The sequence below is a fragment of the Entelurus aequoreus genome, linkage group LG01, assembly GCF_033978785.1.
Source record: "Entelurus aequoreus isolate RoL-2023_Sb linkage group LG01, RoL_Eaeq_v1.1, whole genome shotgun sequence".
In the NCBI taxonomy this organism is placed as follows: Eukaryota; Metazoa; Chordata; class Actinopteri; order Syngnathiformes; family Syngnathidae; genus Entelurus; species Entelurus aequoreus.
Window position 1 is genome coordinate 14,074,589 of NC_084731.1, and position 17,241 is coordinate 14,091,829.

General features: G+C 39.4%; 2 protein-coding genes across 3 annotated transcripts in view; one reads left to right on the forward strand and one right to left on the reverse strand.

The window, feature by feature from the left end:
- Positions 1–15,918, reverse strand: part of tacc1 (transforming, acidic coiled-coil containing protein 1) — an 83,322-nt gene extending 67,404 nt beyond the window's left edge. The window contains exon 1 of the mRNA XM_062044328.1: positions 15,744–15,918. Within this exon, the coding sequence (XP_061900312.1) occupies positions 15,744–15,784 (41 nt within the window). The 5' untranslated portion in view covers positions 15,785–15,918. The remainder of the gene's footprint in view (positions 1–15,743) is intronic.
- Positions 1–16,280, forward strand: part of aggf1 (angiogenic factor with G patch and FHA domains 1) — a 32,467-nt gene extending 16,187 nt beyond the window's left edge. The window contains exons 8-16 of one of the 2 annotated variants that reach the window (XM_062044338.1): positions 3,779–4,172; positions 4,431–4,533; positions 4,649–4,700; positions 4,772–4,873; positions 7,864–8,029; positions 10,704–10,783; positions 10,863–10,990; positions 11,077–11,176; positions 14,266–16,276. In XM_062044338.1, coding sequence (XP_061900322.1) covers positions 3,779–4,172; positions 4,431–4,533; positions 4,649–4,700; positions 4,772–4,873; positions 7,864–8,029; positions 10,704–10,783; positions 10,863–10,990; positions 11,077–11,176; positions 14,266–14,517 — 1,377 coding nt within the window. In that variant the 3' untranslated portion in view covers positions 14,518–16,276. Of the gene's footprint in view, positions 1–3,778; positions 4,173–4,430; positions 4,534–4,648; positions 4,701–4,771; positions 4,874–7,863; positions 8,030–10,703; positions 10,784–10,862; positions 10,991–11,076; positions 11,177–14,265 lie in introns of both variants that reach the window. The other variant, XM_062044346.1, reaches the window with a different exon arrangement.
- The last annotated feature ends 961 nt before the right edge of the window (positions 16,281–17,241 follow it).

Below are 17,241 nucleotides of genomic sequence, written 5' to 3' on the forward strand. Positions count from 1 at the left end.
GCTGGGGCTCCTGCGGTGGGCGTCCTTTGCCACGCTTTTGTGTTCGTTTGTTGGCACTACGGAACCTTTCCCGTTCGAAAATGTTCACGACTCCAGTGACCAGGCTGGTCACAGCCGAAACAGTTTCCACCCCGGACTGGCTTTGAAGCATCGTGTTGTCCACCACCCGAGTCCAACCGTCTGGTCGCACGTCTGTTGAGGATTCTTTCCTCCACCTGTTGGAACTCAAAAGCAAGGTCACCCACTGCTGAATATATCCTAGCTGATCTTTGACCTTTTGGTTCTTTTAACCTTTTATTTTCAGCGATCTGTAAATTAAGGAGTTGCTTCCTTGCTGCTCTGTCATTAGCCTTATCATCCTCATCTTGAGGAAAGAGACTGCGCATAGCAGTAGCTATGTTTGTAACGTATGGTGTTATCGGTGAGGTCGAAGATTCAGCCATTAATCCTACTTGTTGTTCTGTATTTTTGCCATCTTGTGTGGAAACACAACGATACAAAATGCTTCTAAAGTCTCCTATTGATTTCTTCCCATTTCACTCAAACAACTAAACAAACAAACAAATAAACAAACTTGCAGCTAACCACAATCAACAGCATACCATTTACGAATACCTTCATTTGTCACTTTCTCATCTTTTCTTCACTTTCGTTTTCCTTTACAAACAACATCCTGTATCCATCTCTTCCTTACACTTCACACAATGTTTCTATTTTCTGTTCTCCTAGAAACCATTCACATAACGTAACACAACTAGCATCTCTCTCTCCTTCTCACTGGAGTAGGAGGCGGTGGCCTAGTCAAAGTCTGGGCGGGTCGTTTGAATTGTCTTGCGCATGCGCGGCAGGCAAAACACCAATCAGTCTAGTCTGTCCTATTTGTCTCATTAATCATCGGTTCTTTTGCTGCATTTCGTTTTTCCACGTAATCCCCGTTTACTTTTATCATACGCTAAACTCTTAAATTCTCGAGCACCAACCCTGTTCCATTTTCACCAGCGCGCGCACACACACAAGCACGTGTAAGCACTCACGCACACACAAGCAAGTGCCTACAGCCCTACGCACACACACCCACGCACACGTAAGCACTCTCTCTGCGTTTCACTTTACCATAAAACTTCCAGTTACTTTTTTATTTTATTTTTTATTTTACCAGACGTTTGAGTTCACAACTTTTCGAGTATTGTAAACTCCCTCTTAACCCTTTCAAGGAACGTTCTCTTTTCTTTTTTTTTTTTCTTTTTTTTTTTTTTCTTTTTAAACTTTACCTGCTAATTCCATTGTCGACAACAGTGCATTCAATGGATTATTACACAGTAATGATTCATCACATTCCTCCCCGACCGCCATCACATTCCTGTCTGTCACACTCAGTGGCCATTGTGTCTATTTTTTTCAGAAGGGCCTCGAACCCCTGAAGGCCTTTAACCCACAAACCATACGGCGGCCTTTAACCCCGTAATTTTTCGTACAATACGCAGCTAGAGCCTCTAACTCTAACCCGTGCAATTTATCGTGCAATATGCAGGCCTCTAACCTCCATATCATACGAGGGCCTTTAACCCGTTACTCTTTTAGGCGGCGACCAACTACCCAGGGTGAGCCACACCCAACTATTAGTTCACTCGTCAATGAAACTGCCCGTCACGGTAATCGAGACACAATGGCGTGAGTTGACCACCTATTTACAATTTTAATGCAATGGCAGGCTCGGCAAAAATGCAATCAATCTATCAAAATCACCATTCTGTGTCTGGGGTACAAAGCAGTGTTTAACTTACAGACTTCTGGGCAGACTCCTAATGCAGATTTTATCTAAAAAGAAAGGTTCTGCTTACCTTGAATTATGTTTTGGCCATGTGAGTCTGTCCAGAAGATTGCAAGAGAAGGTCCAATTGTCAGCGTGTCATCTCGGACGAAGCCCCCAAATTGTTGCGTTTGACCAGATGTTCCTCCAAGTGGGATGTAAAACGCTGGTCAGTCCCAAGTTCCTTAATGACATATCAACTGAACTCAAACGGTACCACCAAGCACAGAATAGGTATTTTGTAATTTTATTGTCAAAGCTTTGGCAATAATGAGACCAGCCTCGAACAACACATACAAATGCGCAGCCCAAGTTGATCTGGCATTCCACCGGCCAAAAGCAACTCTTTTCACACAAAGAAAGCCCGCCTTTCCCCTCCCCCCAACACTGATAAGAAGAGAGACTTGGGGGTTGTGTTCACATTCCTGATGGTTTACGACCCTATCTAACCAGGCAATCTGAAGACAAAGAGAAACTAGTATACAGAGTAAAATTAAGGAAAGAAATGAGCTGATTCAAACATGATTATGAATAAAGAAATAGCTCTTAAACATATGCATTATCTACAATATATATATATATATATACCGTATTTCCTTGAATTGGCGCAGGGAATATAGTATTCGCACGTCTAGAATTACTGCCGGGTCAAACTCGTTTCTCAAAATAATTAACGCATGCTTGGCCTTATCGCCGGTTCATTATTAACGCCGGATCAAATTCGTTTCGCAAAATATTAATTTTATTATCGCATGTCTATAATTTTCGCCGTGTAAAACTCGTTTCGCAAAATATTTAGCATATGTCTAGAACTTCCGCCGGGTCAAATTCTTTACATCACGAGTGACGCTTTACTTGTCCTCATTTTCAAAATGGAGGAAGCTGATTTCAGTAGTTTGCAATCGCACAAAGGAAAAAAGATAAAGAGTTATTCACTAGGATTTAAAGTACAAGCTATTGAATACCGGTACGGTATGCTAAAAAGAACAGTAAGCAGCTATGTTTTATTAATATACCGTATCTGCGTGTGTCAAATACGGTATGAGTCATTAAATGACTCCCGCCTCCTGGTGGTTGAGGGCGCTAGTGATCCTTCTTGCGACTTCCGGTACTGCAGAAGAAGTGACAACACGCAGCAACAGTTTTTTTTTTTTTTTCCTCTCGCCTGAACTTTTAACATGGAGGATTACATACTGGTATCTAAAATAAAACAGTTTTCTAAACTGGACTTTCAATCGAAGCAGGAGGTAATAATTAAAGGAATATCTCCATCGAGACAGAGAGACTTTTAAAACTGAAGAAAGAAAATAAGGAAGACTTCTATAAACAAGTTATCGATGCTTTTGGTCAGAAGGAGCTGCAAATGGACTCCATTTATAAGTACAGGTAAGACCATAATAACGTTTTTTTTATTAAATGTGCTTTTCATGATGGTATGCTTACATCACACTCAAAGCGCACGCCTAAATTTACCGCATTCCTTTTGGTAAACGCCGGAGTGAGAAGAGGTTTTAAAATAATTAGCGCATGCACAGCCATCCCGCAGGCTTCCGGTAAACGCCGGAGTGACAGGAGGTTTTAAATTAATTAGCGCCCCTGCGGCTATTCAAGGAAATACGGTACACACACAAACACACAAAATGAAGAGCTGGTAACCAAACAAGGAAGGCAAAGAAAGGCATTTTACACTCCCAACACAAATCATCATCATTTATTGAAATAAACATCCTTGCATTTTAACATGCGACAATGTTTGCTCAAGCACTGCACATTTTTTGTGCAATCAACCATGCCTTTTCTTCTGTGAGAACCTCCCTCTTCACTCGTTTAATGGGAGACCGTGGTGAGCTGCATTTGAAGACTGAAACTAAACTCCCCAAATCACTTGGGATCTCCAAAGCCAGCCGTCCTATAGTCCGTTAATGTCGCTTGAGGTTTATTCTCACCGCTCACTGTCCGATAAAACAGGAGTTCTTATTTGATGATGTCAAGATGGAAGACAACGACCACCACGCGACCAAGCGCAGATCCAGACAAAGATCTCGTAGTCCCGAGCTGTCTCCGCGAGAAAGAGACTCCAAACGGCAGAGCGACAGAGACCGGTCCTCGTCGAAGAGAAAGAAGCGCAAAAGTTCAAACCACGACGAGAAGAGGAAATCAAAGAAGAAAAAGAAGAGATCCAAGTCGCGACAGAAGGACCGTGGTTCGGGGACTCAGAGCGAGGGTAACAGTGAGCCAGAGGAGGGGGAGCTGACCGAGTCTGAGAAGGAGCACTGGGAGTCTCCTGTCTCCAGGTCTCCTTCTGCCAGCTCCCCTTGCAACCACAGTCCACAGTCTGAGATGGAGACTCAGTGCCGGCCAGGTGAGCAGCAACCACTTGCATCAGCTCATGTTCACCAGTTAGTCGGTGAGGGAAGGGCAAAGATATTATTGGTGGTGCAGTTATTCAACCGGCAAGTAACATTGGAGTGTACTGTTTTGATATAAGCTCAGTTTGTGTGGTTCTACAAGCCTTTTTTGGCAACAACAGTATTGTGTTCTTTTTAGTAGTTTTGTCTGCTCTGTCAAAGGCCATCAGTGTATCGCACTTCTTGACCTCTCATTATTCTCACTATTCCAGAACTCTGGCCGCCATGTGTGAGAGTGACTGTGGTCCGGTCTCCAGTGCTGCAGGTCGGCACCCTATTCATCATCACGGCCGACTCTGCAGCCACCATTGGCAGGTGTGCATGCTTTTTCTTTTCTTTCAAAGGAAAATATCATCACGCCCTTTTCAAACTCCACGTCAAGCCCTAAAGAGGTTTTAATTGAGAATTGAAATGTCTCCGTTTGTTGCAGAGAGAAAGACATGGACCATGCGATCCGGATAGCAGAAATGGGAGTGAGCAAGGTATGACTAAATGGGCAGTAGGCTTACTCACACGTACAGATGGTGGTTTGACTGTTTTTGATGGGTTGTAGTTCCACGCTGAGGTCTACTTTGACCAGCAACAGCAGAGCTACATGCTGGTGGATCAGGGGAGTCAGAATGGAACGGTCATCAACGGCAACAGAATCCTACAGGTGCACATTTTGTCAAACCCTTGTTTTTTTTGTTTTTTAGGGCGACCAGATTTAATGCAATAAATCATGCATGCAGTTATTCACAAAAAATAATTGCATTAATCAAATTTACGCAGATTAATCACATAATTTATCTTGAGTGATTATGCTCATTTACCTTAACCGTGCATGGTTACCTGAAATGCGCCGTTGGTTGTTACACGGTCAGGGATCAGGTAAATGCAGACTCCCACTGGTGTGCCTGCTTAGGCTTGGGCCGATAATCAATTAGTCAATTAATCAAACGATAAATGCAAATAAACTCAAGTTTCCCGCCATCTACAGTAGGGCTGGGCGATATGGCCTTTTTTTAATATCTCGATATTTTTAGGCCATGTCACGATACACCATATATATCTGGATATTTTGCCTTAGCCTTGAATGAATACTTGATGCATATAATCACAGCAGTTTGATGATTCTATGTGTCTACATTCAAACATTCTTCTTCATAGTGCATTAATATATGCTACTTTTAAACTTTCATGCAGAGAGGGAAATCACAACTAAAAGTGTATTTATTAAACAGTTATTAAGCAGTGGCACAAACATTCATGTCATTTCAAAACAGAAAGTGCAAGATTGTCAGAGACATTTTAAATAAGCTATGAGTGCACTTTTGTGCATGATGTCACTAAGATGACTTATCAAAACAACACTAAATTAAAGTCCACTTTTTGTACAGAACGCCACTACAATAGTTTAAAACAAATAAAGTGCACTTTTGTGCATGATGTCACACAAGATATTTCAATAAGTGTCAAATAAAAAATGAGCTGCATAATAGGAAATCCAATAGTGTATGTCCTTCGCTGCGGACGTTATCTCCTTCTGTTGTTGACTATTTTTTTCATACGGTGTTGATGTGGAAATGGTTGCCTCTGCATTTTGTGGGTGTGGCACCGAACGGAGATGTTGACATGCAGAGTTTCAAACACTCTTCATTCTCTAGCGGGTGACTTTTCAAATTATGCTACATATTACCAGTAATGCTACTTTTTGTAGCAACGCTTTTTTTGCCCCACACTTGACAAATTACGGTTGTCTGTTCGACATCTTCCCGCTTGAAGCCAAACCACCGCCAGACGGTGGACCCCTTGCTGTTTTTCTTCGGAATTAATTCTTCCTCTATTTGTTACCAGATTTGCACCTTCTTTCTCTCGTATTACCACTCGCATCACAGCTAACATTACCCATGCTGCTACCTCTCTGCTCCGCGAGGGCGTATACGTATGTGATGTATGTAAGAAAGTGCGCTTGTTTTATGTCTCCGTGAGAAGGAGAGACAACAAAGAGTGAGAAGAGCCAGTAGTGTAATGCCCGCAGCTAAAAGCAACTGCGTGAGAGCGAATACTCCCAAATCACCATATAGTCATTTTCTATATCGCACAGAGACAAACCCGCGATATATCGAGTATATCAATATATCGCCCAGCCCTAATCTACAGTATAAATCACAATTTTTCTTTGTCTCTCGTTTTCAGAGTTCAAGAAGTTTTACACTGCATCGCTCTCAGCACCTGAGCGGGTTTATTCAATAGCAGAATTAAATTAAATGAGCGAACCCTCTTGTCAGTCATCTACAATCTTTGTCTCTGTGAGTGGAGGCGTGACTGCTAGCTTCAGACAGCGTCAGAGCCTCGCTGGTCGCGACATCCAAATTTGGCAAAGCCAAATGTTCTGTGTGCGAATGTTTCGTCTTCAAACCGAATGAGCAAGATGAGCCTACAAATACGAACGAACGAGCAAGCAATAATGCTGAATTTGTTGGAAAGAAATGGCAAAAAAACAAAAAAAACATCCAAACTCAGACAGTTTTTCCAACTGTGGAAGAAACTGCAATTCAAGATGGTCAATATTTATTGTAGCGCAATTTTTGCTGACAGAGATTTTGTCAAAATTATTGTATTATATTTCATTATGTAACTTTTATTTTCAGAACTATAAGCCGCACCAGTATATATATATATATATATATATATATATATATATATATATATATATATATATATATATATATGTATATATGTATACAAATATATATATGTGTGTGTGTATATATATATATATATATATATATATATATATATATATATATATATATAAACCACACTGGACGGTACGTTGTGAAATGAGATATTTACATAAAAATATTTTGTAAATGTGTATTTACATACCTTAATTGTTTCCTAACATTGCCTGTAAAATGGCTTATCAAACAAAACACAAAAGTAATTTCATATTTTATGAAATGAATAAGATCTTCTCCTTTTTCAATATGATGTTTTTTAAGATTCTTCTTCCTTGTTCTTTGTAAACACTTTGAGTTTGAACGGTTTCTTAAAGTGGATCATTTTTTAGTACATGGTTTGATTTCTTTGCTTAATCCATTCCATGAAGAAATATCCACAGATTAGCCGCACATTTGTATAAGCCGCAGGGTTCAAAGCTTGCATCTTACAGTCCGGATAATACGGTAGTCAAAAAGACTTGGCCTTCCAATTACAATGGTAAGAAATATTAATAAATATAATAGATTGCGTTTAAAAGGGTTACTTACGTGATTACATTAATGCTTGATTTGGTCTCAAAATAATGCTGACAATAGAATTGTTTATCGGCAAAAATGTAGGACAATATATCGTCTAGCAAAATTTGTTATCGGCCCAGGCCTTTGCAAATTTCTCCTCAAAATACCCCGACAGGACTTTAGATAAACGTTAGCAAGAATGATGTGCATTCAAGTAACACTTTGAAAGAAATCTTGTATGACATTCTGACTATAGAATTGCATTTGTGTCCAAATATAGGGGTCTCTTTTAAGTTAATTTTAATTATCCAAGCGAGTAATAACCTGTGATGAGTTATGATTAATCAAAATTCAAAGGTGTGATTAATCTTTTTGTTTTTGTTTTTTTAACCTAAAAATGACTTATTTGTGTCATCTGCAGCCCAAAACCAAGTGTGAGCCACACCCACTGATGCACGGCGACGAGGTAAAGATGGGAGAGACGGTGCTGTCCTTCCATATCCACGCAGGGACAGACACCTGCGACGGCTGCGAGCCCGGCCAGGTGATGGCTCACCTCAGCAAGCACAAGAGAGAGGAGGCGCCAGGTGAGAGCATCCTCAGCAATGGTGAAAAAATGCACAATACAAGAGCTTTGTCAAAAATGTGGCCATTAAAAACAATGTATCGGACTTCTAACTATCCGAGTAACTAGAATTTGCAATTCAGGTAGGAATTGCGTGTGAATGCCCTATGTGAGCAAGCCGCCGAACCACCGATACGCGTGAGTGGAACTGAAATGCTTGAATGTTGTGTGTGGATGGTGGAACGGTTCGAATTGGATGAGAAATGTGGGATATGCTTAAGTATGCATATTGTCCATTCATTGTCAATGGGGAGAAATTCTGGAAAAAAATGGAATTTTGGGAAAGGGAAAACATGTATTGCCTTCTAGGGATGATACTCGAAACCGGTTTTCCCGGTTGTTCAATAAGAAAAGAACCGAGTCCTCGGACTCGAATCCATTTTTGAGAACCGGTACCCGTTATCGAGACCACTATAGTAAAGAAAAAGAGTTGGTTCTTTATTCGAATCCCTCGGAACGACTCCCGTCCCGACCAGAAATGCCCCGTGGGACATCACAAGAAATGACGTCACGTAGCTCAGTCATAGGCGCAGATACCGAAAGCAGGAAAAACAATGGACCGCGCTCCAAGGTGTAATAAAGTTCAAAACAAAAGGTATAATCCAATGAATAACTTTACTGAGAGATTTGAGCAGGGTACAAACACATGACGAACACTTTTACGACCAACCGGAAACATAGCAACCAGGCTAGCAACGCACCTCCTTTACGGCAGCTGTCGCAACGTTCTTAAAGCAACCGCAGCACATACATATATAAACAACATATATGACATGATCTCCCTTTTTTAACTTTTGTTTTTCTTTCCTTGTAAACGTTACAAAGTCACACTGTATATGTGTTGTCTGTCTAATTATAAATAATGCAGACGAGGCGTGTTGGCTGAGTTCTTGACGTTTACTTTCACAGCGTGCTCATAACCTCATCCTTCTGTGGCGACATGCAACAACACTTTTCGGGGCTACCGCGCATGCTTGTCACTCCCGTTGCATGCTGGGTAGTGTAGTTGTTATATTCCTAGCATAGCTCATAACATCACATCTTTCCCCCTATAAAGAAATAATGTTAACTCAATAAAGTGTATTTCTTTTTTTAGCTTTAACTTTTCATTTTTTAGCATTGTAACCACATTTGCAAACAACTTCTCTCTTCATAGAATTTTCTTTCAATAAAGAAATAAAGTGTAAAAATGTCAAAGCATCATAACAAACAGTTATGTCAAATAGCAGCAGAAGTGCACTTTTTGGAGAGCTGTATTATTTTCAGTTTTGTGCCCAAGGGACTGATTTTATTTAACACTATATTATTATTTATACACCTATAGTGATCACAGAGACAGGTTGTTTTTGTGTTACTGTATATATTTGTTTTTCTGAAAAATCCCAATTAATATACTTTGGGTAACAACAGTCAATATTTATTTATTTTATATTTTTTTTGGGGGGGTAACAGTCAATATTTATTTATTTATTAGATTTAATTTGTTTCTTATATAATAAAAGTGAGCTTTTGTTAAAACAAATATTGTGTGTTTTTTTCCATATACAACAACCTATCTGGACTCGATAAGAGAATCGACGAGGAATCGGTTCGATAAGAGGATTCGATAATAGGCTCGAACTCGATAATTTCTTATCAAACATCATCCCTATTGCCTTCGACATATTGGAAGAGTAGTGTGTGTGTGGATGGTTGAAAGGTCCAAATCGGGTTAAAAGTGGCGCCAAGTTTTGAGAATTTTGGTCATTGTGGAACTTTGAACATGGCCATCCATTTGAATAGGAATTTCCTGGAAGTGCGTGCGTGCGTGTTACGGACAGCAAAGCCCTGTCTGTCTGTTATTTCATTTGACCTATTTCTGTGTTGATTGAGCTGTGTTGAAGCAGCAAAAAAGGACATTATGTTAAATGAAGAGTTTCTGTCTCTGATAGTTGATATAATAATGTAACTGCATCATTAAGCCTACATGAACTCCATGGTGTTCAGGGATGAATAGTCTCTCCTATTGCTATTGTACTATTTTTTCAGCTATAGTTACATTAATCATTAGTAATGCAGCAGCCTAGTTTTGAATGGCAGGGTCCCTGCTATCACATGCTGATAAAAATATAACATTTACATAATAAAAATCAACTACAGGCTTCCCAAATGCTGTAATAAATTAAGCATGATGAGTTGACTTGAAACTGTTTAATGTTGCACTTTTTATATGTAGAAGAAAAGTTTTGTCATTTTATTTAATCTGAGCAACAACTTGAGGCAGTTTAATGTTGATTAACGTGGGAAGAATTATTATAGTGTTCCCAATGTTAAAAGGATAAAGCCATTGTTTACAACTTTGGTAAATAAATAACCAAAAATTTATATTTTGTTGTTTTCTTACTGTACCAAAAATGAACCAAACCGTGACCTTTAAACCGAGGTACGTAACGAATCGAAATTGTTGTGTACCGTTACACCCCTAGTATATATGGTCATTCACACAATAATTAAATCAAAATGGATTGTCTTTATAATAGTAGAAATGTTGATACTGGGCTTGTATTGCACTGTATCGTGTTAACGGATATATTACAAAGAAATCTTCCATAATACACCTCAAATATTAAAACGAGTCTGTGTGTGTGTCACCAAAGGACCAACTCTCAGCAAAGAGGATAAAGAAGTGCTGAGACAGAAGGAGCTCAAGCAGATAAAGGCCAAATATGGCCTCCAGGTAACAACACAGTGCCATGCTTAGTTGACCCCCTCCTCGCTGTCACTCTTACCCATTTCTGCTGCTTCCCTGTCAACAGAGTAAAGAGTTTGAGGAAGGCAAAGCCCTAAAAAACCCAAAGTACAAGGACCGGGCCGAGTCTCGCCGGCAGACCGTGGGCAGCGAGGGGGTTTTCCAACAAGATGATGCCCCAGCTTCTGTTCACGTGTAAGTTCACATTCATCACAGGCGACGAGGTCGCCAACCCAAATGAGACGCTCGGTGACCACTTATGTATTTCTGCCATCTCAAAGGGAGATCAGCGAAGTCAATAAAGGAAGAAAGATGCTGGAAAAGATGGGCTGGAAGAAAGGAGAGGGACTAGGAAAAGGGGGAAGCGGAATGAAAGACCCGGTAAGTTTTTACCTAATGGTAGATTTCAATTCTGCTTGTCAGGCTTTGCTTCAGACTTCAGTGGAACTTCAGAGTCAACCTCAAATTTTGCTCCAAACTATTTTTTCCCATTGAAATACCGAGCTACCTCGGTTTTTGTCAGAAATCTGTTTCAAAAGGTAAAAAATAATTAATCGTATGATAACAGAGTACATTTTTCCAAGAAGAAGTACAGCAGAACCCTGATTTACCTGTTGAACCCGGTTTGTAAATGGACAAGCTCATAAAGAGAAGCGGAGTTCCCCATAAGAAAGAATGTAAACATGAATCAAGTCCCTATTTTGGTAAAAGAATGCGTACTTTGAAGTATAGTAGGGATGATGTTCGAAAACCGGTTCTCCCGATTGTTCGATAAGAAAAGAACCGATTCCATGGATTCGAATCCCTTTTTGAGAAACGGTTCTCGTCATCGAAGCCGCTATAGTAAAGAATAAGATTTGGTTCTTTATTCGAATCCCTGGGGGCCGCTCGGCATAGCGGAAAATATATGACTTATATTTTTTTTTAACACACACTGTTAAAAAAAGCTTGTATATTTTACAGTAATATTCTGATAACCAGTTTTTATTGTACAATTATATTTTTTTCTACAAAATATTAGGGTAAATGTCAAAAACAGTACTCATAGTTTTTGACAGCTGGCAGCTCAGTCGCCAGAATTATACTTTAAAATTCCCGATGGTTTTTACAACTTTATTGTAAATGGGAAACTCTTCTGTAATTTATTTTAGCAACTGAGTTGTTAGTTTTTTAACGTAAAAAACTGTGGTGCCGATTTTCCATTTACAGTGACACACCGTAAAAACAACTACTTAAAATTTTACCGTAAAAAACGCAGCTCTGTTGTCATAATTTTACAGTTATTTCCATTTACGGTAATATGCTGTAAAATCCACCGTAAATTGGACCCCTGTCATCTTTCCGTTGTACAATTTTGATGGATTACTTGCTTTGAAATCTTTAGTCAAGCAAATATTTAAGTATTAGTTGTTTTTTTTGTGGTTTTTTTAAGTATTTATTAATCAATCAAACAAAACGATACACAACAATACCATAATAATGCAATACAATTCCAAAACCAAACCTGACCCAGCAACATTCAGAATAGCAATAAACAGAGCAATTGCGAGGAGACACAATCACGACACAGAACAATCTAAAAGTAGTGAAACAAAAATTAATATTATCAATAACACTATCAATACTAGTAACAATTTCAACATAGCAGTGATTAAAAATCCCTCATTGACATTATCATTACAGACATTTATAAAAAAAAAAGTAAAAAAAGAACAATAGTGTCACAGTGGCTTACACTTGCATCTAGGGATGATGTTTGATAAGAATTTATCGAGTTCGAGCCTGTTATCGAATCCTCTTATCGAACCGATTCCTTATCGATTCTCTTATCGAGTCCAGATAGGTTGTTGTATATGGAAAAAAACACACAATATTTGGTTTAACAAAAGCTCACTTGTATTATATAAGAAAACAATTTAATCTAATAAATAAATAAATATTGACTGTTACCCCCCTAAAAAAATAAAATAAAATAAATAAATATTGACTGTTGTTACCCAAAGTATATTAAGTGGGATTTTTTCAGAAAAACAAATATATACAGTAACACAAAAACAACCTGTCTCTGTGATCACTATAGGTGTATAAATAATAATATAGTGTTACATAAAATCAGTCCCTTGGGCACAAAACTAAAAATAATACAGCTTTCCAAAAAGTGCAATTCTGCTGCTATTTGACATAACTGTTTGTTATGATGCTTTGACATTTTTGCACTTTATTTCTTTATTGAAAGAAAATTCTATGAAGAGAAAAGTTCTTTGCAAATGTGGATACAATGCTAAAAAAATGAAAAGTTAAAGCTAAAAAAAGAAATACACTTTGAGTTAACATTATTTCCTTATATGGGGAAAGATGTTATGAGCTAGGGAATATAACAACTACACTACCTATCATGCAACGGGAGTGACGAGCATGCGCGGTAGCCCCGAAAAGTGTTGTTGCATATCGTCACCCGGCAGCTAAGAATGAGCACCCTGTGAAAGTAAACGTCAAGAACTCAGCTAACATGCCTCGTCTGCATTATTTATAATTAGACAGACAACACATATACAGTGTTATTTGGTTTTGTTTACAAGGAAGGAAAAACGAAAGTTAAAAAAGGGAGATGTCATATATGTATGTGCTGCGGTTGCTTTAAGAACGTTGCGCCAGCTGCCGTAAAGGAGGTGCGTTGCTAGCCTGGTTGCTATGTTTCCGGTTGGTCGTAAAAGTGTTCTTCATGTGTTTGTACCCTGCTCAAATCTCTCAGTAAAGTTATTCATTGGATTATACCTTTTGTTTTGAACTTTATTACACCTTGGAGCGCTTTTTCCCGTCCATTTTTTTCATGCTTTCGCTATCTGCGCCTAATGACTGAGCTACGTGACGCCGTTTCTTGTGATGTCGCACGGAGCATTTCTGGTCGGGACGGGATTCGTTCCCAGGGATTCGAATAAGGAACCAACTCTTTTTCTTTACTATAGTGGTCTCGATAACGGGTACTGGTTCTCAAAAAGGGATTCGAGTCCGAGGACTCGGTTCTTTTCTTATCGAACAACCGAGAAAACCGGTTTCGAGTATCATCCCTACTTGCATCGCATCTCATAAGCTTGACAACACACTGTGTCCAATATTTTCCACAAAGATATAATAAGTCATATTTTTGGTTCATTTAATATTTAAAACAAATTTAAATAATTGATCCCATATTCAGTATTTGTTTATTTTGACAAAATAAATGTTTGAGCATTTTAATACTTGTTGCCACATTGCATAATAAAGTTTTGCAATTTCATGCGGTGCATATATTTTTTCAGTCGAAACGGAAAGAAGGAATACATTTCGTAAAAATAGATTAAGTACCTAATGGCGCATATTTTTCCCAGCCGTCAATAGTATGATCCTTTGTTTTGGTGCCATTCTTTACAGGGTGAAACTTGTGTTTGTTTGTTTGGATTGATTTTCTGTCTGCTGAACGTGTCTTTTAGATTCATCTCAAAATCAGGAAGGCCCAGTCCGGACTGGGGGCGTGTGCCACCGTGTCGCTGGATGACGCCTCGCTCACCAGGACCAAATCCCAAAAGAATTGGGAGAAAGCCCGTGAAAGATTTGCAGACAAGTGCCAGGCGGACATGCCGCCATCCAAAACCGAGAAGAGCGCGTCCCCCAAAGCCTGGGTCAAAGCGGAGACCGAGACCGCGGACCCTCAAACTGACATAGACCCAGCCGCCCAGAGCTAAAACGGTATCTGACTCCTGTTATTATGGACAACTGTGCTTTGTACAAAGGATAAGCCACACTGGTTCTGAGGGTCCGACCAGCAGCAGTGCAAGACCGCCAGGCGGGCCATGCATCGCCCTGAGCAAATACTGACACAGTCGAGCTGCGTTTCTCACAGTGATGTCATCCTGTGTGGGCGTGCTCAGACATGAGATTGTAGCACATGACTGCAACTGTAACAATGCTCATGTGGCACACAAAAGTACCAAGAACCGGTTGTGTTATCGCTTCATGTTACGACCGGTGCCAAGTATGGAGGTTAGTTTTGTTTTTATTAAGTAAGCTTTTTTTCACACTTAATTTATGTAACTGAATGTTTTGCATTTGAATTTGGGGAACTTTTTTTTTTTTTTTTTTTTTTTTTTTACATCAAACTGACAATTTAGTTGTAAGTGTTTTAAAATTCAGTGTAAAAAATATTCAGCGTATGAAAATTCACCGAATTTTTTTTTTTATGTAAGCGTAAAAAAACAGCGCTGAAAAATTTAGTGTTTTAAAATTCGCTGCTTCAAAAAGCAAGACTCATTTCCGCTAAATGAAGGCCGAAGCAATCGATCCTGTCTCAGAAGCAGCCAATGAGGTGTCAGGTTTGAAGTCACGTGACACGGGTCTTGGCAAAACAGCATAAAAAAAAGCAGTTAACTGGGCATAACACAACATTTCAATGCTGCCTGCTGAACGTTTTTAAACTATAGAAATTATTGCAAATTGTCATACACTGAATTCTAAAACACTACATTTTTTTCAAGGAAATTGTCAGCTTAATTTGATGTAAAAAAAAAAAAAAAAATCAGTTCACAAAATTCAAACGCAAAAACTTAAACACAGTGTCATAAAACTCTTTGGTAATAAAGACACAAATGAAAGTCCATACTAAGAAGCGTGCAGGCGTGTAGCCAATTATAAACACACACACACAACAAAGGTGTTTTCCACCACATCACTCTGATTCTCTGTCAGTTCATGTTCCACGTGTGTAAATATCACCTGATTCAAACCTGTTATGTTAGCTTACATGTTTATAATGAGAAATACTAGTATTTTCTAAACAACATGAAATAAACGCCATGCGAGAGTACCGCCATGTGAATGCAGCACTTAGCAGTATTAGAGGGTGTGAATACACCAATGGCAGGTCATTGACTGCAGTTAGCATGAACACACCAATGCCATGTCATGGACTCACGTGACACTGCTGCTCTTCCTCTGACTCGCTGTGCCTCCCATTTTCAGCTGCTGCTAATTTCCCAGACTCCAAACTCGCTCCTGTGCTCCTGCTCCCAAACCTCTTGACACTTGACAGGTGACTCCGCTCAGACTCCGCCCTCATTTCAGCGAGTAAACAAAGTGCTGCTGGCGTCATGAACGTGGGCGGGGACATACTTGCCTGACGGCGTGGTCATCCGTAACGAGACGTGACTCACGAGATGAAGCAGGCGTTCGTTCTTGTTTGACGAGGCGGCCCTGGGCTCTGCCTGATCTAAATCCAGCAGCTCTCCACACTTTTCTCAGACAACGACCGTCTGTTCTTCCAAGTGCCTCAAATAATACAAAGTAATCACGCTAATCATTTAAGGTGATCAGCATTGATAATGTTATCTTGAGTGGGCGGAGACACTTTGTCTACAGCCCTGAGAGTATAGAATAGAATAGAAAGTACTTTATTGAACCCTGGGGGAAATTCAGCACCACAGTTCGCTCACAATAAACACTTCAGTATTTTTTACATGTGAATAATATAAATACAATCTATTATACATCATTATTCACATGTGAATAATATAAATACAGTCTATTATACAGCATTATTCACATGTGAATAATATAAATAGTCTATTATACAGCATTATTCACTTGTGAATAATATAAATACAGTCTATTATACCTTGTAATACCGGGTTGTTTGAGCCTGCCGTTCCGCCAGAGAGAGAGAGAGAGAGAGGGCGAATGTGAGTAAGTGAGAGGAGAGAGAGTCAACTGCGCTCCTGAGACGTGACAGTGGAGCAAGTTGAACCTGTGAGTTATGTTATGGTCTAGTCGCTGTCCACTTATTCAGCATCTAATATGGGTAATATTTCAGAAAAAGGCTGTATTATTCTATTAGTCAATGTGTCAGCTTCAGTTTTTGCCGGACGTCGGAGCACGGCGCATCAATTGAGCGCGGCACATCAAGTCCGCACAGAGCAGAGCGGATCGTGCGGGACAGGAAGTAGTGAACAAAATACAAAATAAAACACCGGGTTAATTTTCAAAATAAAATGCACTGTGTTTACGGCGGATCACATTTTTCTCACAGTAGAGTTTTAGATATAAAGTTTATTGTGACTTTGCTATTACTGTGTGGGTTAACAAAATGATAATAACAATAATAAGAATAAAAATGATGATAATAATTATTATTATTATTATTAATAATAATAATAATAATTTCAGCATTCTGGGGAATATAAGATGTAGGTTATCTGTTAGGAATATTGCCATCTGTATTTAAACTTGATTCATGTGGGAAGGCGTGGCAAAGTTGGTAGAGTGGCTGTGCCAGCAATCGGAGTGTTGCTGGTTACTGGGGTTCAATTCCCACCTTCTACCTTCCTAGTCACGTCCGTTGTGTCCTTGGGCAAGACACTTCACTCTTTGCCTCTGATGGCTGCTGGTTAGCGCCTTGCATGGCAGCTCCCTCCATC